The 20,566-nt window shown below is 57.9% G+C and overlaps 2 protein-coding genes across 9 annotated transcripts in view; one reads left to right on the top strand and one right to left on the bottom strand.

The window, feature by feature from the left end:
- The first annotated feature begins 49 nt into the window (after positions 1 to 49).
- Positions 50 to 4,118, top strand: SSR4 (signal sequence receptor subunit 4). Of its 4 annotated transcripts, none has more exons than XM_081041881.1 (6): positions 50 to 329; positions 2,107 to 2,225; positions 3,019 to 3,093; positions 3,293 to 3,382; positions 3,704 to 3,769; positions 3,964 to 4,118. In XM_081041881.1, the coding sequence occupies exons 1-6, from the start codon at positions 263 to 265 to the stop codon at positions 4,066 to 4,068; spliced, it is 522 nt and encodes a 173-aa protein (XP_080898007.1). In that variant the 5' UTR covers positions 50 to 262; the 3' UTR covers positions 4,069 to 4,118. The 4 variants fall into 4 exon arrangements, with proteins under 4 accessions (XP_080898007.1, XP_080898005.1, XP_080898006.1 ...); XM_081041879.1 differs by having other exon boundaries at positions 57 to 329; positions 3,949 to 4,118; XM_081041880.1 differs by having other exon boundaries at positions 176 to 329; positions 2,110 to 2,225; positions 3,949 to 4,118.
- A 3,711-nt stretch (positions 4,119 to 7,829) lies between these two features.
- The window catches only part of PDZD4 (PDZ domain containing 4), a 22,463-nt gene continuing 9,726 nt past the window's right edge, over positions 7,830 to 20,566 (bottom strand). Inside the window, exons 2-9 of one of the 5 annotated variants that reach the window (XM_081043535.1) lie at positions 13,736 to 13,989; positions 13,403 to 13,447; positions 12,622 to 12,712; positions 12,071 to 12,169; positions 11,079 to 11,141; positions 10,544 to 10,645; positions 10,128 to 10,238; positions 7,830 to 9,954 (exon numbers count right to left, since the gene is read on the bottom strand). In XM_081043535.1, coding sequence (XP_080899661.1) covers positions 8,413 to 9,954; positions 10,128 to 10,238; positions 10,544 to 10,645; positions 11,079 to 11,141; positions 12,071 to 12,169; positions 12,622 to 12,712; positions 13,403 to 13,447; positions 13,736 to 13,989 — 2,307 coding nt within the window. In that variant the 3' untranslated portion in view covers positions 7,830 to 8,412. Of the gene's footprint in view, positions 9,955 to 10,127; positions 10,239 to 10,543; positions 10,646 to 11,078; positions 11,142 to 12,070; positions 12,170 to 12,621; positions 12,713 to 13,219; positions 13,713 to 13,735; positions 13,990 to 20,566 lie in introns of those variants that run through there. The other 4 variants (XM_081043531.1, XM_081043532.1, XM_081043533.1 and 1 more) reach the window with 4 other exon arrangements.

The following is a 20,566-nucleotide window of genomic DNA, read 5'->3' as shown; positions in this document are numbered from 1 at the left end:
GTCCGCCAGTGCGCACGCGTGCGGCGCTCTGGTTCCCACGCCCCCTTCCGGCTCTGGGAGCGCCCCTGCCGCCATCTTGGGGGCTCTTAGCTGGTCCCCCTTGTCCGGGGAGGGGACACGTCAGTGCCGCCAGCGACGTCACAGGGCCGCCCGGCCCGCCGGCCCCTGATTGGCTGCCGCGACCTCTTACGCGTCGCGCTTCCTCGTCTGCCCCTCGTGTTCAGTGAAGTCGCTCCCTTTTTACCTCGGCAGAGAAGAGGCGATGGCGGCGCTGGCATCTCTCGGCGCCCTGACGCTACTCCTGCTGTCCGGCCTCTCCTGCTGCTCAGGTAGCGGCCTGGCCGGAGCTCGTTTCTGGCGAGCTTCTCTCCCACGACTGGTGGTGCGTGGCGGGGAGGAGGGATGCGGGGGAAGCCGGGATCTGGGCCTTTTTCCTCCAAGAGGCAGGTGGCCTCGGGGCGCGACGACCAAAGCCACCACGCACTCCTGCACCACACACGTTTACCCAGCAGCCCGGCTGCAGGAAGAAACAGACAAATCTTTTCCACTGTCTGCTCCTGCGAGAAAGAGTCCTAGAGTGTCTCCCATGCGCCCGGCTCCCATCTCCAGTAGGGAAAGTGACACACGTCCCTGCTCCCTTTCCCGGAGCTCCCGGTCTCCGAGGAGGGTCGGACAGGAGCAAAGCTCTGCAGTGCAGGGTGATCGGGGCGAGAAACTGGGCTGGTGGAGAGGAGCCACCTAACCCGGTGCGGTGGGGCCAGGCCTCCCTGGGAAGGGAGGTCTAAGTGAAGAAAGTGAGCAGGGATGGCCCAGGCAGAGTGGCCATGAGCGGAGCGCCTAGAGTGCCAGGTCAGACTGTTGACTTTCCCCCCGAGGCCCTGATGTATCCTTAAAGCGCTGTTCAGCAGAGCTGAGCCAGTCAGATCAATTGACATTTTTGAGATATTAACTCCTCATGGCAGGGTTGAGAACAGACTGTAGTCCAGAAGTATGCTGGGGAGGAGGTCCTTGCGGGAGCCAGTGTGGGGTCTAGGGAGGGGTTGCTTTCTGCACATTCACTTTACCTGACCTACTTCAGGCCAGCACCCTTGGTGCCTGGAGTATTTCACCAGCCTAACTTGCCTTCCTGCCTGCACCCTTCTCACCTCCTTCAATTTCCCACGCTGTAGCCAGTGATGTCTGGAAATAACAAACCTTGTTGTAAACCCCTTCGGTGCTCCACAGTGTCCATAGGAAAAAGGCCAAACTTGGCAGGGCACAGAAGGATCTGCAGGATGTGGCTCCTGAGAACCACCCCCAACAGTGTTCCCAGGCATCTTCTTTCCACTGTCCAGATCCAAAGCTGCAGCCTAAGGCACGGCTGTGCCAGGACACCACATTTGGAGAGCAGTTGGCTGAGAACTTTACCACTGGTAGCATTTCCTTGATGCACTGTGACTTAGGTGCTACCCTTCTTGCTCTAGCCTGTAGCAGTGTGGAGATGATGAAGGCAGCATTCTTTCTCTGAGGGCAGCCCTGTTCAAGGAGACAAGTTGTCCTTCTGGATCTAGAACCTCTCCTGTTTCTTTCCCTTGGGAAACAGGTCTAGTGTTGGCAGTCTGTCAACTGGGGCTGGGGGCAGAGACCCTTCCCTTCACATCAAAAGCCCACATGCATTGCCAACAGCACTAGGGTTGCTGTCTGCGGAGGACATCCTCACAGTAAACTGTCAGGGATGTGCATGGCTTTGAATTGAGGTCACCCTGGCTCCCTGGGCTTCTAGGGTGCTATAGTCCAGAACAGGTTGCAGCCCCAAACCATTGCATGGCTTCCTTATCCATGGGTTCAGGCACAGAATCGGTGTGCAGTGAATCCATCCAGCCCCGCATACAGACTCACCTGTCCTTTCGCCCTTGCATTGAGGTTCCACCTCTACAAAGCCTTCCCACTGCACCTTTGACTGATTAGATCTGTCCTCCCACACCCCACCTGGCAGGGTCTGAAGGGCCTCAGGTGTCCTCAGCTGATGACGTGTGGGAGGTGAGGTCGGCGTGGTTCCTTCTGTCCCCCAGCCCAGCGTGCACAAGCCAGGCCTTACCCAGGCCTCTCTCTGCCTCCTCCCCACAGCAGAGGCCTGCGTGGAGCCCCAGATCACCCCTTCCTACTACACAACCTCGGATGCCGTCATTTCCACTGAGACTGTCTTCATCGTGGAGATTTCACTAACATGCAAGAATAGGGTCCAGGTGAGGCAGTGGGGCTTCAGCCAGGAGGGTTCAGCGGTGAGGGGGGCAGTGAGCCTCCCTGGCAGTTGATGGGGTCGGACCCTGGGGACAGGGAGAATGAGGATTTCGACTCAGAGGTGTAGGAGAGATCAGGGCACACCAAGAACACATTCTAGCAGATATTTCAAGAACATTATCCTAAGCTGCCTTGTGTGCTTTGCTAGGTACACACTTTGCTGTGCCTTGAAAGAATGTACATGGAAGTAAGAAACAGTCAGGGGTCAGCCCTAGGCTCCTGCATCCCTTTTCCGGGTGCTCTTTGCCAAGGTCTGTCCATGTCGGCATTTTGTAATTTTAAGACTGAGCAGACGTGGCCTCAGCCCCTGACCTTAACCTGTATCCCAAAGGCGCAAAGAAGGAAGTTGGACCCTTTTGGGGACAACACTTTGGGTGGCTCATTGGGCACCCCCTGTCCCCGACACCCCCTTCCAGGCTTAGAGAAATAACAAGGACACGTCAGTCATCCTGCCCTATTCACAGTTAACAGGCTTGCTGTGGGTCAGGGACGCCAGGCCATAAGGGGGCTGTGCCTCCACCCCGTTGAGGGGACAGAGGCAGTGACAGCACCCATGGGTATTGGCTTCCTGGCAAGGCTCTGGGTTGTGGCAGGCCTGCCTCCGTGGTTCTCACCTGGTGTTCCCTTCCAGACACTGTAGTCCCCAACTCTGCCCAGCTTCCCTGCCCACAGCACAGTGGGGCTTCTGCCACTGGCCAAATTGGGGATAAAGTGACTCTCCCTTTGTCCCCCCCCCAGAACATGGCTCTTTATGCTGATGTCAGTGGAAAACAATTTCCTGTCACCCGGGGCCAGGACGTGGGGCGATATCAGGTAAGGGATACTGCGGTCATTTTAGGGGGTGGCGGGGAAGCCACCAGTTCGCAGGTGTGACTTAAAGCCCTAGAGGTGGCCTGGTCAAGCGTGGTCGGGGTTCTTTGTCTTGGGTCACTGGTCGTGGTGCTGTGTTAGCGCTGGCAGGGGGGTCGTGCTGTGTCCACTGTGCTCACCCCCTGCTGCGCACCCACCCCAGGTGTCCTGGAGCCTAGACCATAAGAGTGCCCACGCGGGCACCTATGAGGTCAGATTCTTCGATGAGGAATCATACAGCCTTTTGAGGAAGGTGAGTGTCACCTGGGGCTCCACCCAGGCCCACAAGAGGGAGGGTACACCCTGCTTCCATGGCCACCTCCACTGAACAGTACCTCTTCCTGGAGCTCTGGGCTACTAGGTGCCCTGCTTACAGGGGGCAGGATGGCTGGGTGGGTGCCTTCCTGTCTGCCTACCCCACCTGTGCTTGTACCTTCTGTGTTTCTCCCTTGCATGTTTCTCCTCTCTCCTCCCCTCCCCTCTCCCCTCCCATGACTTAAGCCAGGGCTCCTACCTCTCGTACCCCTACCTCACCTCACTCGTAGCGCCCCTGACCCTAGTGCCTCCTTTGCAGGCTCAGAGAAACAATGAGGACGTTTCCATCATCCCACCCTTGTTCACAGTCAGCGTAGACCATCGGGTGAGTGGGCTGAAGGGGCTGGCCCCATTTCAGGGGAAGCGGCGAGCACACAGCAAGCCTTACCGTCTTGGGGGCTGGGCCGTTGTTGCCCGGTGTGTCTCTGCCCCAGAAGCAGGGTGACCCGGGCTGGCTGGGGCTGGTTGGCCCCCTTGCCCGCCCCTCCCCTGAACTGGCTTTAGTCTCCTTTGTTACAGGGTACCTGGAACGGGCCCTGGGTTTCCACTGAAGTACTGGCTGCAGCCATCGGCCTAGTGATCTACTACCTGGCCTTCAGCGCCAAGAGCCACATCCAAGCCTGAGGGCGGCACCCCCAGCCCCCTTGCTTCTTTCAATAAACAGTTTCTGGCTATCACAAGCATTCAGGACACGGTTCCTCGCCAGCATTGCTGCACCTTGCCTTCGGTGCAGGGCAGAGATGCTGGGCAGCCAGCATCCCCTGGTCCACCTGGACCATGCAGCCTTGAGCTGGGATGGGGCTGAAACTCCCCGGTCTCGTGCGTTTGCTTTGCTCCTTGCCATGGCGGGCTCTGTACTTGGCCCCCAGTGCCCAGTGTTTACGTTCCGTCTCCCAGGCTCCTGCACAGCTTTGGGCGGGGCATGGGGTTGCCCCTCCCCCGGCAGTGCTGTCTTCGGGCAGAGGACTACCTTGTTGTCTTCTGCCCTCCCCCAGCCCCTCTGGCCTGCTGGGCACGGGTCTTCCCATGGCCCCCCTAGGGAAGGGTCCTCTGACCCGTACCACTGGGAGGGTAGACAACTGCCTGGCTTCGCCAAAATCCAGCAGCCAGCTCCTGTGTTTGAAGTCCTAGGCACGCGCTCCACGGGTGCCCTTATCTTACTGATGCAGTTCAAACTGATAACTCGGGGGTGATTATTTCAAGGGCTGTACTGTACTCCACCCCTCCTGGTACCTCCCAGCGTGCTCACGTTATGTCGTCACGTGGGACACGTACGGCGGAAGGCACAGGAAAGAGATGACCCAGACAGCCACGCTTCTGAGAAGCCCTTTGCTAGCCTCTTCCAGTTGGGCCTTGCACTTTCCCTTCAGTGACCTCTCTCCCCGAGCACCCAGTGCCCCTGGGACACCAGGCACTTGTCTGTGTCTGCTCCAAGTCAACCAAGAGCCCTCCCGCCCAGCTCAGTGTCACTGCTGCCACCCATGGCTACAGAGGTGGTGAGAGCCCTGGGGTCCAAATGAACTGCGTGCAAATCACAAGAGTCCTTCCCATCGGCAAGGTTGAAGTCCCTTTTCAGCAGTGAGGTGCAGACTGGCCGTGGGCGGGGGTGTCATTGGGCCCAGCAGCAAGGCCCCTGGCACCCTGCTGCTTGAGTACCCTCGGCTGTTAAGGGGAAGAGAAACGGCTGTGCACTCAAAAAGGGTACGCCCAGGACCTACCTGGAAGGGCAGGGGGCTCCTTAGCGCCTGGGCTGTCCTCTGTGGCAGGAAGAGGGCTGGGAGCGTGGAAGGCGGGAGTGGCTTATGACCCCGGACTGCCTGAGGACCTCCGGACTAGGGGACACCAACCTCTCCGTTTCCTCAGGATGGGGGCGACTAGGGGAATGGCGAGGCTCGGGAAGAGCTGAGTCATCACCCCCAAAAGCCGAGAGTCCCCTGAGGACCAAGCCAGGCTAGGGCTGCTGGCTGCTGGGGTTTCTGGATTCCCGAGAAAGACCAGTGGAGGGAGCTCAAGGGGCACCTGCTGGCAGTGATCGGTGCTCCCCTTCATTGGTAAGGAGCAAAGGGAGACAGGTCCTGTGTCCTGCCAACGGCCTGTGCATGGCAGGTGCTTTGGGGCTGGCTGGGCAGGAGGTGAGGCAGGCAGGGTGGACAGTGGCATCTGTGGGCTCCCCAGTTGCTCTTTTTGATCCTGGCTCCACTAACCTGCCTGATGGCCATAGGATCCAACTGTGAAGTCACTGTTCCAGGGTGTCCGCAGCCAAGGGCTGCCAGCTGTCCTGGCAACACTTCTCCCAGAACCAGTGAGCGCCAATCCCCAGCACTGGCTTTCACTGGGCCCAGAGAGCCCAGGTCCCAGGCCCATCCTGGCCCACATCCCGGGAGACTGGGCCTCCAGCATCCCCACCGGAGCTAGAATGGGGTACTTCTAGAGCCATCAAATTGAACCCCCAGCAGCTGGAGAGGGCTGACCAGAGAACAGTTGGCCTGAGGCTCCCAACTACACGGTTTTCTGAAGCAGGGGGCCTTGGAGGGCTGAGCCCCTGCCTCTGATCCCATTCACCCCTTTCCACCAAGCCCTTTCCTCCCTTCCCCTTCGCTGGTGTTCCAGCCTACAGTGTAAAGTGCAGCCCTCTTAGGAAGCAGCCTTCCCAGCAGGGCGCTTGGCTTCTGGGAACATGGACTCGGATTTCTCGCTCACGCCCATCTCAGCCAACTAGTGGAATTAATGAGGTCTACATTGTCTCGGGAGTTTTATTGTGTCCCTGCCCACTTTAGCTGCTGGCAGTGTCCAGTGTCTGTTCAGGAGACAGCTCCTTCATGGCCACGCCCATGGACCCCCTACAGTTGCTGTCTTTGGCCCCCACCCAGCTCGTAGCACCATTCCTGACAGCAGACGACCAGTGATTTGCTGCTCTGAACAGGACCACAAGCATTTATCTAGCTGCCTCTCTGGGAGTTCCTGGGCCAGAAGGGCCCTCTGTGGCCACCCAGGTATTCATTCATCTGGCCAAGACATTTATTCCACGTGCTAGACGCAGTGGGGTCCCCAAATAGGGAGGGTAGCAGCTCTGAGCAGGCAGGAAGGAGTGGGTGGACCTCGCTTCTCTCCAGCTCTACCAGGGCAGGACTGTTGGCCCTCATCCACCATGCCCGCGCCAGGCCTCTGCCAGCCTTCCTGCATCTGGGGACCACCCAGTCACACCTCTGAAGGTACAGTGACCCTGTCCTGCCTCCTCCCAGGGCACAGGACACTGAAGTCAGAAGACCTTGCTCTCTTCAGTGACACCAAGAAAGCTGAGGCAGGGGCCGGCCCGGTGGCTCAGGCGGTTAGAGCTCCGTGCTCCTAACTCTGAAGGCTGCCGGTTCGATTCCCACATGGGCCAGTGGGCTCTCAACCATAGGGTTGCCGTTTTGACTCCCGCAATGGCAACTGGCCCTGAGCTGAGCTGCGCCCTCCACAACTAAGACTGAAAGGACAACTTGAAGCTGAACGGCACCCTCCACAACTAAGGAAAGGACAACAACTTGACTTGGAAAAAAGTCCTGGAAGTACACACTGTTCCCCAATAAAGTCCTGTTCCCCTTCCCCAATAAAATCTTTAAAACAAAGCAAAGCAAAACAAAAAAAATTTGAAATGTCCACATTCTCAAAACGTTAAAAAAAAAAAAAAAACAGCTGAGGCCGAGCTTTCAGTCGGGCCCCGCCCTCACCTGTCCTCTCTGCCACTCCAACCCCACCCCCAGCGGACACCTGCTCTGCCAGCAGGAAGGGGAATGAACACAGCAGACCAAGACTCACCATATAAAGGCAGCTTGCTTTATTCTCCTGATGCCGGTGGGGAGCAGGGATGGGCAGCATATCTGCCTCCGATCTGAGGTGCTCTGAGCCAGAGTGGCCCTGGGGCCCTGAGGCCAGCTCTCATTAAATGCACCAGTCCACACATGCAAAGTGGGGTCCGGGGCGTCTTCTCCCCATTCAGCCCAGCTGACCAGTCACACCCCTCACTGGGATCCAGGCTGCCCCCTCAACTCCATGTTGGTCTTGGCCCCAAGGTCTTGTCTTCCGCTGCTATTCCTGGGGCTTGGCTTCTGGAACGCTAAGTACACCCCTCAAGAGAAGCCACACTCCACAGGGTATCAGGCACAGCCCCGGGTGCAGTTATTTCTTATTGGATGGACACTGCCCAGGCCCCCCAGTCTCAACTCTCCCTCGGTTACAGAGAAGGTGGCCCCCAGGGTGAGCCTCAAAACCGATGTCAGAAGCTCCCTGTTCCCACACCTCAGAGTGGAGGCCAGCAGGAAAGCTGCTTCCCATTCTTCCCTTCCCTCCCACCCCTTCCCTAACCCCCCCAGCCCTCCCTCGCTTCCTTCCCCCCACCCACTTCCTTCCCAGCCCTCACAGGGGGGTTCCACCTTTGACAGGCTGTCTGAAGGAGCTGCCAGCCCCCAGGGCAGGTCCACAAAACAGAAAAACAAGTGGCAAGCACAGAAAGGGAGAAAAACCACAAAAATCAGGGTTGCCTTTGTCTACAATAGTGGAGGCTCCCAGCAGGGGGAGAAGCTGTGCTCAGCTCTAAGCAGGACATTCTCTTGTGCTTAGGACAATCCTCGCTGTTTTTCCTTTTCAGCTCAACTTCCCTGTCTCCAAGTATCCACACTGGGAGAGCTCTGGGAGGAGTGTGTGTGAGCGTGTGCACGTGCATGTGCCTGGGCTCGTGTCGCACACAAACGTGCACGCTGCTGAAGCAGTGCCCCTTCTCCTCGGGGCTTCTCTCTGGTAACAAAATCTGGTACACACACACACACACACACACACACACACACACACACACACACGGAGACAGGTGCGTACACACAGACACACTAGATTCTAAGGGAGAGTCGGGGACAGGGTCCCTGGGGCTCAGTGGACCTGGATCGGAGCAGAGGGCCCTCCCTGGAGCAGCCGGGCTCCCACTTAGGTGGCTCAGACAGTGGTGACTGAGAGCAGAGGGTTGTAGACCCGCTTGCCGTCAGCCGAGCGAGTGCCGTGGGCCAGCATCTCCTGGATAGTGATCCAGTTGTCCAGAATCTTCTTGTTCCGCTTCTTCATGGTTTTGCGGTGGCTCAAGGCGATGATGTTGAGCTCGGCCTTGCTGTCGGCGTTCTGCTGCTCTCTCAGGCACTCTAGCCGGCTCTGCATCATGAACTCGCGCCGCTTCCGCTGCTCCCGGGCGCGGATCAGATGCTGCTTCCGCTCCTCCTTGCTCCAGTAGCGGCCCATCTTCATCTCACTCACCGCGTCGTCATCAGTGGTCATGCCACTGCGCTCCTCCCGGATCTTCAGGGCCCGGGCTTTGAGGAGGCGATCTCGCACAGGCCGCTTGGCCACATAGCGGGTCCCGTCACTTCGCACTTTGACCTTCCATTCCATGCGGGGTGCTTCGGTGGCAGCTGCCGCCGCTCCGCCCACCCGAGGGCCACCAGCCAAACTCAAGGGACCTTGACCCAGCTCCTCCAGGCCACGTGGCGGGGCCAGCTGCACACAGCTCTGGTAGTGCTCGCTCTCCTGGCCTCGGTGGCGCCGCGAGAGGTAAGGGCTGCTCTCAGGGCCCACACGCTCGAGGGCCACCCCTGTCTTGGGACTGCGGCGGACACGGTCCTCTGAGTGCGGTCTCCGCCCCACCTCAGGATCCCGGGAGAGGGATCGGAACTTGGAGGGGCTGCCCTGTGAAGGAGCTGCCTTAGCATGGGTGGCGACAGGATGGCCGGAGGGGGTCCGGTTCAAGTTGGAGTTGCCAGCAGCAGCCCGCCGCAGGGGGCTCTCGGGCAGGGGCTCAGTGAGCAGCGGGGTGCTGCGACAGCTCTCCCCCGTGTTATAGGCACTGGTGCTGTCCTTGTCGGACTTCTCTGGCAGCTCGGAGATGTCGGACAGCTCGCGCTTCTTGGGCTCGCTGGCCCCCAGCTCGTAGAGGCTCTCTTCCTCCAGCAGCCACGCCTTCATGCAGCGCTCGCGCAGGTGTTGCATCTTCTGTGCCCGCAGGATGTTGCGGCACTTGAACTCCAGATGCCGCAGCTCTTCCTCCAGCATGGCCATCTCGTGGCCCAGGCTCTCATTGCGGTTGACGTCCAGGGCGCTGTTGCCACCAGAGGCCCGGGGAAAGAGGAGGCCCAGCTGGTTGCCATTTTCCAGGTGGCACTTGATCTCTAGCAGCTCCCGATAGCGTTCGTACTCCTCATCGGTGAGGCCCGGGACATCACCCCCCCCCAGCCCAGCCCCTTCAGCCAGCAGGGAATCCATGCTGAAGTGGAAGTCCCGGCTCTGCAGGGCGTCCCCTTGCAGGCCAAACTTGCGCAGGGTGCCGGGCGTGTTGGTGGTGCTCGGGGGCTCGTCCCCCAGCAGGTCATGCTCGGAGCTCTCCTCATTTCGGGTGCTCTCATCAGTCCGGCCCACCCCACTGTCCAGCTCCTGGCTGTTGCTCAGGCCTGGGCCCACATTGGGGGCCCCTTGCTCCTCTTCATTTCCAAGCTGGGACACAAAAATGAGCCCCACTCAGTCCGGGTCCCACTAGCAGGGGCGCCACAGGCGGATGGGGATCAGAAGGGCTTTCGGGTCTGGTCCACCTTTTACATTCGCCTGCCCCTCCTCCCTATCCCCTCCTGCTGACCCTCCCCACCACCTGCCCTTTCCTCCTTCCTCACCTGCTGGGCAGGGGGGGATTTCAGCTTCTGCACACGCAGGTCCCCTTCATTCTCTGAGCCCAAGTCGTCCAGGAAGTCATCCCGGTCACTGTCCTTCCATCGCTTTGCCAGCTGCAGAGACAGGCCCATGCTGTGCTGTCCCAACTACATTAAGGACTTCCCCAGACACCCCTCCAGTTGCCTCAAGGTCCCGTACGCAGCCCCCTGGGCTCAGTGAAGAGAACAACCCAAGAGAGGAAGTGGTCCCAGCCCACTCAGCTGTAACAGGCCAGAAGCGTTAGTGGGCCCCAGGACACCGCCAGCCGCCCATCAGTGCTGGGTGGTTGGCACGTCTGTGTCCTTGTTATAGACCAGCAGTTTCCAAGACAGAAAACCCGATGTCAGGGGACCCAGCACACCCAGCCAGGCACACACACCTGGCTCTCAGGCCGGGCGACCAGCAGGGAGATGTTTGTGTTCTCCTCCTGGCTCAGGATGGCCACCGCCTCTTCCCGGTTCTGGACGTCCACACCGTTTATCTGTGGCAGGAGAGGGATAATCAACAAGGACGCCGAGGCTGGCTCTGCATGGGCGCTCAGTGGGTACCCTGGCCTGGGACTGGCTTTTGAGCTTTGGTGGGAAGGAAAGAAGTGGAAGATGCCTCGGGAGAGGGCAGCCTGACCCATGCAGAAGCACATGTGCTCAAAGGACAGCATGGAGTGGGAAGTGTGTTCATGTCTGGGAGGCAGGGGGGAGAGATGGGCAAGGTGCTAGAGCAGATCCCATGCGAGCACGGGGCCACCCAGGGCAGCTGTGCACATGAGACGCAGCCGCGGCTTCGGGCACTGCAGGATGCGTGGCACCAGGCTAAGTTCTTAGCAGGACAGAACTGGGATCAACTAAGAAGAGGTGGTGTGAGGGTAGGTCAGCTGCGCGGCGGGGCCTCCAGTCAGGCCTGCCCGCCCTGCTCACCTGGACGATTCGATCTCCCTCGCGGATCCGGCCATCTTTGGCTGCAATGCTGTTGGGATTCACCTGCAAGGCACACACATCGTGGGGACTCGGCACCTCCACTAAGGTGCCCTTTCCGTAGGAAGGGGCAGCCTCACCGGGGGTGGTGGGGAGCAAGGCAAATCCAAGGCTCCTTGCTTACTCCTCTTCAGCTCAGGACAGCAGCTTCCAAGTTCCAGGAGGCAGGGACAGACCAGTGGGCCCGGGGCTAGTCACCTCCCCAAGACCAGCTGCCAACTTGCCGACCAAAAGCTCCCAGCCTCTGCCTGCCACCCCCATGCCCATGCCCAGGCTGGCACTCCTACACTCTTTTGCATGGAAGCCTGTTCTTTTTTGTGTCAGAGGCTAGGCAAATGCAGGAAGCTGGATACCTTCCCGTTACTCAAAAAAACATCAGCGGTAGGATAGTCAGAGGAAGGTTAACCTGATCAGGATACTGCTAGCGTGTAAAGGGCAGCAGGGGAGCAGCCCTTCTTCCTGCAGACACACAGACATCTGCACCGCCAGGTGGGGGAGAATGACCCTTGTGAATACCAGGAGGGCTGGCTGCAGGATGTGGGAGGGAGCACAAAGCCTGGCTGGGATCTCATCCTGCCTCAGTCTTGCCTCCTGTGCCACCCTGACCACAGGTGTGCTGGGAAGGGATGCCAGGCTGGAAATACACTGAAACCATGGGCTGCCCTGATCTCACCACCCGGCGACCTCTCTGTGATGCTAAGCGGGCCCTGTCCCTGGCAGCTGGGTCCTTAGAGGCAGCCTTCGAGGCCTGGGCAGTGTGGAGAGGCTGAGGGTGTTACGACGGTATGGGCACTCTCTGTGTGCCAGACCCCGCCTCAGCACCTGCCACAATGGCGCCTGTCCCCCTCCCTGGTGCTACACAGATGGGCATACTTATAGGTGGCATGGGGCTCCGCTGACATCTAGAAGACCCCCCCCGTCCCCCACCTTCATACCTCTCCAACATAGATGCCTAGGTCCTCCTCATCATCGGTGCGGTAGCAAACCATCAGGCCCAGCTTGTCACGGTGGCTGGCTTTGTACAGCTCTACCTCCTGCCACAAGGGGAGTGGGGGGAGCAGAGGAAGAAAGCCCGAGAAGGAAGTGAGCAAGGACCCATGCTGCAGGGGCAGCCGGGGCGGCAGCCATGGCCTGGCCCTCACCCCAGCAGCACTTCACACGAGCTGTTTCCAGCCCCCGGTTTGGAGGGTCTCTCTTACCATCCCCAGATGGTGCTTATGTCCAGTGGTCTTCCCTACTAGGAAATGCCCAAGACACATACGAGACACAAGGGACGCACAGGACACAGACATATGTAGAACACAGACTCACCAACATACACCAAGCATAGGACCTCACCCGTGCCCTCCCCGACTCAGCCAGACTTAGCCAGTGAGCCTGAGGAACCAGCCACACTCCGGGAAGGGCCACAAGGCCCAGCCGCCTGGGGGCAGCAGACAGCCATCCTGGGGCTGGCACCCTCGCCTGGCCTGTTTGCCCAGCTCACCTCATACTCCAGCTCGTCCATACGGTCTGCCTCCTGTGGGCCTCCCTCCATGAACTCCGCTGGGTCATAATACTCATGGCTGATGGGGGGGCTGCCCAGGAGAAGGGGGCAGGGGTCAGGCTGGCCATCTACCCCTCTTCTGCCCTAGCCCCAGCTCCCAGGCTGGCCAGTCCCAGTTTACTCAGCATGGAGCCCTGCTCTGGGTGCACCCTCCTTCTGAGAACCCCCTCCTTCTGAGCTACATGCATCCATGCATAGACCAGGAATGGTTCTTGAACGGGAGTGTACAGGGGTTCCAGGGGTTCGCACTGAGAACCCAGGCATGCCTAGCTCTCCCAGCCTGGCCCACACCACACCCCAGCCAGACTACCTGGCCCTCCCACCCAGCACTCATGCAATGCCCCCAGGAGTTATCCAGGCCCTGGAGGACTGCTGGGGAGCAGAGAAGGACCCACTCAATTGCCAGCGGTGCCCTCCTCCTTGCCCCGAGTCCGCACTTGGCTGCTGCTGGCCCTGGGCCTCCCTCTGTGGAGGCGGGGATCCCGGGACCCCCTCCCTGCAGCCCGGGTTTAGACTAGCAGAATGAGTCAGCGCTCACACAGTCATGAGCCATCAGGTCTGGATGAGAGGCCCGTCGTCCGAGCGGGCGAAAGAAAGAAGCCGAAGAGATGGAGGAAGTTCAGAGCAGGGAGAGGGATGAGACAGACAGGAATGCGAGAAGATTCAAGGGGGGATGCAAGGGGACGGCAGAAGAGAGGATGGAGGAGGAGGAGCTGAGGACCCCAACCTTCCAGCAGCGAGGTCCCAGGTTGCTCCTGCCTTGGCCCTGGGGGTAGACACAACGGGGAGCCTCTGTGTCAGCCTCCCCTGGCCCCTGCCCCGGCTGGTGTCCAGCCTGAGGCTAGAGGCCTGCAGATTGCTGAGCCCTTGGGTGCCACAGTCAGCTCTGGAGGCCAAGGAACCTGCTTCCTGCCCAAGAGGGCAAGCCAGCTGGGGTCTCCCTGCCACGCCCAGAGCTGCAGCAATGTAGCTTCTGGGTGGCGTAGAGATGGCCGCCCCTGGTGGCATGCCCTCTCTCAAGGCAGGGCCCGGGGCCCTCCTGAGGGCGACTCACAGCTCAGACAGGACGTACGGCTCCAGGATGACCATGGGCGGGGTGGGCGGGCGCAGCTTGCCCAGCGCCATGATATGCTCGAAGGTGATGTCAGTCTGAGTGCCACTGTCCACCAGCTGCAGGTCATGGCAAGAGCTGTCCCCCCGGAGGCGGGGGCTTCGTCTCAGCACCTGGATCACCAGGGGCTCCTTGGAGGAGCGCAGGGCCTCCAGGGTTTGTTCCTGAGACAGCTTGGAGAGCTCCTTCCCGTTTACCTGTGGCAGAGACACGCCCCTGTGAGTACCCACCAACCTGTACCCCAGTCTGCTCAACCAAGAAATCTGCTTTCCACCCTCATCCCTGCTGACCCTTAGCACCCTCATTCCCAGGTGAGCCCCACTTGTCAGCCCTGGCCCCACGCAGTGCTGTCTGCGGATCGCTGGGCCAGGAACTGCCGGGACTGTGCACCGGGTCAGGGAAACACAGGCCAGAGCTAGCGTCTGGAAGATTGCAGGGTCCCCTTGGCTCCTCTCCTGATGGGCGTCAACAAATGGGTTCCGGCAGGAGGGTCCGTTAGAGTAAGAAGATGTAAAGGACAGGATCTGTCCTCAGTGTAGAGAGGGACTCACCAAGAAAAGGCCAACACACACAGAGCCTCCTGGCATTGCAAGGCAGCCTAGAGCCAAAGAAGTGGCCTTTACAACCACCACCGTTTCTTGGGCACCTGATGCGCTTCTCCCCCAAATCCTAACCCCGACAACCCATTTGGCACATGAGGAAACCAAGGCTCAGCAGGATGAATGAGGTGAATACAAGATCATGAGCCAGGACACGCTACGTGGTGGTCAGAGTGGGGAGCAGGGAAGGAGGAGGCCATGGCGGGCTGGGGGTCAAGGAGAAGGTGGGACTGGAGCAGCCTCCAGGGAAGAGCAGCAGGATGACAGTGAATGCAGGATGGAGGGCCTTCCCAGCAGAGATCCAAGGCAGAGCCCCAGCTGGGTGGACCAACGCATGCCCTCAAGGCAACTGGGAGCAGAAGGCTGGCCTCAGCCCAGCCCAATTTCTGCAGCAGCCTGCCTGCCTGCCTTGGGCCCTGGGACAGTCACTTTGGAGCTAGTGAACCCCACGGCACACACTGCGACCTCAAGGCCTTCCTTGGCAGGGAGGCAAGAAGACTAAGGACTGAACACACGCAGCCGAATTCAGGGCATGTGTCATGGGACCAGTAAGGAAGAATCAGGATGTAGCAGTTCATAAAAGAGGGGGATGGTAGGGTCTTCAATTCACTGAGCAGCTGTGGAAAGCCTGTTGTGGGCTTGGGGAGGGGTCACACACTAGCGGTGAAAACCCAAATGGCTACACCCAGAAGGTAAGCGCTAAACCAGACCTTGGGGGCAGTGGCTGCTAAGGAAGCACAGGGCCAGCCACAAGCCACTTAAGAAGGGTGGGTAGGGAAGGCTCCCTGAGCAGGTGGCACCAGCCCTGCATCAGGGGAAGGGAGAGAGGCCCAGGAAGACACGGGGGCTGGTGGAAGCGAAACCCCCGACAGTCAGCATGGAGAGTGCAGGTCCCAGGGACCCAACGTCCACCCATGGACAGAGCTTCTGCAGGACAGGGAGAAGGGCCCCAACTTGGGCAAGGGCACACAAGCACAGGCAGCTGTGGCAAATGAGAGCCCTTTTCCACTTGGCTGAGCCATACATCTTCCCATCCTCACACTGCCACCTCCCTCCCTGGGTGTGTCAAGGTGACAGGGTTCTGCATAGAGATGCCCAATCCAACTGCAAAATGCTGTCTTCTGAGCTGCAACGTGACAGACCAGCCCCTTCCAGAAAGGCAGGCTGTCTTGGGAAAACACAGGGAGTCCTAGGGACCCATGGACAGCCACGGCTCCTCTCAGCAATGGAACCCCTGATGCCCTTTCTGCTATGTGATTATGTCCTTGTGGATAATCATTTCAGTCTTTGTCTCCCCTCTCCCCAAACTTTTCATGGTCAGCAAAGATATTTTAATCAATCAATTTTGTCTAATTACAGAAGAAACAGGTTTATTTTAGAACATTTGAAAAATACAGAAAACTGTCAGGTGCCTTCAGAGTTCGGAGTTTCCGCAGAGCAGCTAGAGGGAGCCCTGAGCAGCCACAGTATCTCAGGCCTGGTGGAGGGCAGCAGGAGTGCAGGGAATGGGGAGCGGGCTCAGCCAGGAAGCTGGGAGAAGCCCCCTCCTTCCTCTATGTAGGAGGGGCTCTGAGGGTGTGGGAGGTGGGTACCTAGGTGGGGTGGAAATTGGGGTGGGGAGGGGGTGGGGATGTGAGTGGGCTTTGGCTGAGTTGTGGGGGTAGAGCGTGTGTTGGGGTGAGTGCGGTGGTCCGGGGTTAACGGATTGTGTGGGTGAGGGATTGTGTGGGTGAGGCGTAGGGCTTGGCGGCAGTGGAGGTGGGTCTGTGACCCTGTGTTGAACCATCCTACCTCAGGTCTCCTCTTCCCCTCCCCACGTCTCACTAAGTGTCAGCCTGTGTCACTGTCCCTTGTCTCCATCCCAAGATTTTGGTTAAACTACTCATTTGATGGGGACATGACCTTCTTACCCCGACTCTTTCAGCTGACCCCTCACACATTCTTCCTTCTGTGGACTGGAGCAATAGATGTGGGTGTTCTTGGCACATGCTCATCACTTCCTGTCCCCCTCCTGTCACCTATTCCCACTCAAGGCCAGGTGCCCAGGCGTGTCCATCTTGGCCATGCTCGCTGGCAAGCAGATCCACGGTGAGGCCCTGCCCTAGTGCCTGTGTATGGGAGCCACGGAAGGCCCAGTGAACACTGTGTGGCACAGAGGGGACCCTGGTAGACCAACCGTGGGGTAGTTTCAAAGCCATGACTTGTGACTTCATTTACATCAGGCTCTGGAGGCTGTCACCCAATACACTCACACCACACCTCGATTTCAGATTGAGAGTGCCCACTGGAAGTCAAAGGCTCAGGAGGGGTGTGCGAGGCCCAGGCTGGGCCAGAGGACAGCTTAGAGGGAAAGCCACACCCCAAGGGACCCCCAGGAGCTCCCAGACACTGATGGCCCTCAGATCTACTTCTGTGTCTGTCACCCCTACCAGACAGGGGCACCTGATGGCAGAGCTCTTGCTACTTCATATATCCAGAAGGAATCCAGGGTTAGGAACGCACTCCATGTGGACCCAGGGTGGGCCTGGAGCACTTCCAGTTCAGGGAGAGTGATACCTGCTGGATGAGCCCACTGTCAGAAAACTCACTATTTAAAAAAAAAAATGTCTCCTCCATCAAGTGCAAAACTGCCTCTCTTGGAACAATTCACTTTATCTTCCAACATTATTTTTATGGTGGCAAAATATGCCCAACACAAAATTTGCCGTCTTAAACCACTTCAAAGTGTACAATTCAGTGGCATTTAGTGTATTCACATTGTGTTGTGCAATCATCATGTCGATTTAATTCCAGGACATTTTCATCCCCCCAAAAAGGAGACACCCACCCATTCGCTCCACATTCATCTCAGCCCCCGGCAATCTCCTTTCTGTCCATGTGGACATTTCATATAAATGGAACCCTACAATATGGATCTGTGTGTGTGGCATCTTTCCTCGGCAGGGTTTCTAGGTTCATCCATGTGGCAGCAAGCATTAGTACTTCCTTCCTTTTAAGGCTGAATAATATTCCATTGTATTCCATAATATTCCACTGTGTAGACAGACCATTTTGTTTCTTCAACGGTAGGCGGACATTTGGGTTGTTTCTTCTACCCTTTAGCTCCTGTGACTCATGCTGCTGGGGACATTCCTGTACAAGTCCCTGACTTCGTGTTTGAGTCCGTTTTCAAATCTTTGGGGTACACACACCTAGGAGTGGAACCGCTGAGGCACACGATCATTCTATATTTAATTCATTGAGGTACCAGTCTTATTTTTAAGGCCAGAAACTTTACAGCAATCTCAACTCTGTCTACCACAGTCTTGTAATAACAAGTCTGTTTCCCAAAGATATAAAATGACACGTGAACTATGATGATTACCATATAAAATATGCTTATGGAAAAAGGCTTGGAAAGAATATATAAAATCATTGTGCGGGGGCAATGGCAATCTGAGGTTTCTGGGAGTGAGGATCTCGGGAAGTGGGAGGCAGCCTGGGCAAAGGAAGCAGGGAAGGGGGTATGCTGGCGCTTTATGCTGCCACAAATGTAAATGAGTTAGCTCAGAGGGTGTAGGGGGCAGGGCTCTCAGGGCTTTGAAAACTGTTTTTCATGGGTGTGTGTTATGTATATTCACTGGTATGTATGTATCAAATATTACACCATTCTTTCTTTAAAGACTAGAAGGAAATACATGAAAATGGAAAAATATTCACAGTGGTTATCTCTGGGAGATAGTAGTTTTGTTCTTTACAGGATTTTCTCCAATGAGCATTACTTTTATAACCAGAGAAAACACGAAAACAATGTAGCCTGTGATCCGTTCTGAGATTTTGTTTCCCCGCAGACCATGGCAGTTGACTGGTTTGTGCTCCTGGGTCCTGAGCAGCTAGGCTCAGACTGCAGCCTCTGGGCTCAGGCCCCTTGGGTGCCAATTAAAGGAGAGCAGTGGCAATGAAGTCACATCAGACTTCACATCCAGACCTGATCTGAGGAGGCTCAGGAGGCACTGCATTCTCCCTTCACTGTTTCCAACTTCCTGCTCAGGTATCCTGCCAAAGGGGTGGCTCCCAGGAGCCTGGGGTCCCAGAGGCGGTAAAGCGGGATGGGGGGTACCTTGGGCTGTGGGCTCTAGGAGGGGGAAGAGCCTCCTCCCCAGGACCTCCTGCCTGGAAGGTGAGGGGGATGAATTGCGGCCACCCAGCTCTTAGGTGAGTTGGCCAACAGGACCCCATGCCCATGCCAGGGTGCACTGGGAAGTCGGTTGTGGAAAGCTGGAGAAGGGCCTGGCCATGGGACTGGGCCAGTTAACCTCAGTGGATGTCAGGCCCAGAGCAGGCCTAGGCCAACACCCCCCCATTCCTCCATCCTCCCCAACCCCCCATTCACACCATCCCCCATCCCACCCCCACTGGCTATCTCTAGGATTGCATTTGCAGAAAGGATCTGTGGGTGGCCAAGCTGTGGGTGATTATCTCCCCAGCCCAGGGTCTGATCAGAAGAGGATATTAGAGTTATCGGGGTGATCACTTCATAAGTGATATAAATGTCTAATCATTATGTTGTGCACCTGAAACTAATATACCACGTTTTCCTGAAAATAAGCCGTAGCTGGACATTCAGTTCTAATGCGTCTTTTGGAGCAAAAATTAATATGAGACCCTTATTTTACTATAAGAAGACCGGGTGTTATATTATACCCGGTCTTATATTAATTTTTGCTCCAAAAGACACATTAGAGCTGATTGTCCAGCTACGGCTTATTTTCGGGGAAACATGGTAATAGTCTATGTCAGCTGTAATTGAAAAAAGTTTTTAAATTATTTTAAAAAGGGGACAGGAAGCCCCAGGATGGAAGGATATTGACCCCCTAGGTACCAAACAATGAGAACCAGGTCCCCAGGTCTGAGTTCAGAGGGAGCCCGATCCCACCCAGCACCGCAATGCCCACCCTAGTATCTCAATGCAAGCCAAGCCCCTAGGGTGCGATCCCTCCTCAGGAGCTTGGGGTGGAGGGGACAGGACATGGAGGGAGCAGGGCCCTTAGCTAAAGCCAAGCTTAAAAAGAGGATTTGGAGGGAGTCGTGACGGTTGTGGGAAGACCATTCTGACAATCAAGGGCGTTGGAGGTGAGCTACGGACCGGAAACGGAGTCTGGACCATGGGCTACTGCATGCTGCTGTGCTGAGGGCCGGCTCTGGGGGACCTGACTCTCATCCCCAGGGGGGAAAGGACAGGTGGCATCTGAGTGTGCGTCTGAATACTGATGATGGGAGGAAAAAATTCATAATGCCAGAGAGTGAGGGAAAGACTTTGAGGAGGCCTGGCGGACATTGGAGGTAGGCGAGGGGAACACAGGGGCAGGAAAAGGGACGCCAGTGGCAGGTGAAGGAAAGACACAGGGACAGATGAAAGCAAAGCGGTAAAGCTCACTGGGCAGTCGCGATTGGGGAGGGGCCAGGTGGGCATTGGGGAAAGCACAGCTGCCCCCCACAACCCCGCAGCCCCTCAGCCCCTCCCGAGGGAGGACCAGCGGGCCCGCGTAGGCGGAGGGCGGGGCCGTGAAGGCGGAGGGCGGGGCCCTAGGAGGGCTCACTCCCGCCCCCGCCGGGAGCGGCAGACAAAGAGCGAGCGCAAAGAGCGCGTGGTGTCTGCCGCGTCTCCCAAGGGTGCGGGTCGTTCCCTACCCTTAGCAGGGACAGGTGCTCAAGCCCTGCCTTAGGGAGCCTGGGGCCGCTCTAGTGGGGGCTCCAGTGGGAGGCGCTCGCTATGCTTCCCAAACGCTCTGATCTGGAAGCTGGGCAGGCGAGCAGGTGGGAGGGGAAGGCTGAAAAGTCTGACCTGGGTGACTGGGGGTCCCGCAGGGCTTGCAACTCTTTGGGAGGCAGGGGGAAGGCCCTTTCACTCATGGTGAGGCGAGGCCAACGGGAGGTGGTGAAGTACATAATTGCTAGGGGTGGTGCCCATGGCTGCTACGTTTTGAGTCTCCTAACCCCACTCTGCAGATTAGGAAACTGAGGCCAGGAGAGAACAGAAACCGGAAGTCATACGCTGCCCTAGCTGGCTCTTAGCTCTGCAGTCAGGAGTATCCAGGGGACACTTTGGACGCATCTGTGTCTGGCTTCCCTGGCCCAGACAAGTGTTTTGGGGACTTCCTAACCAACAGAGCACTGGCGAAGAAAGCCCACAGAA

Source organism: Rhinolophus hipposideros, assembly GCF_964194185.1.
Source record: "Rhinolophus hipposideros genome assembly, chromosome: X".
In the NCBI taxonomy this organism is placed as follows: Eukaryota; Metazoa; Chordata; class Mammalia; order Chiroptera; family Rhinolophidae; genus Rhinolophus; species Rhinolophus hipposideros.
This window is presented reverse-complemented; position numbering and strand designations above follow the sequence as displayed.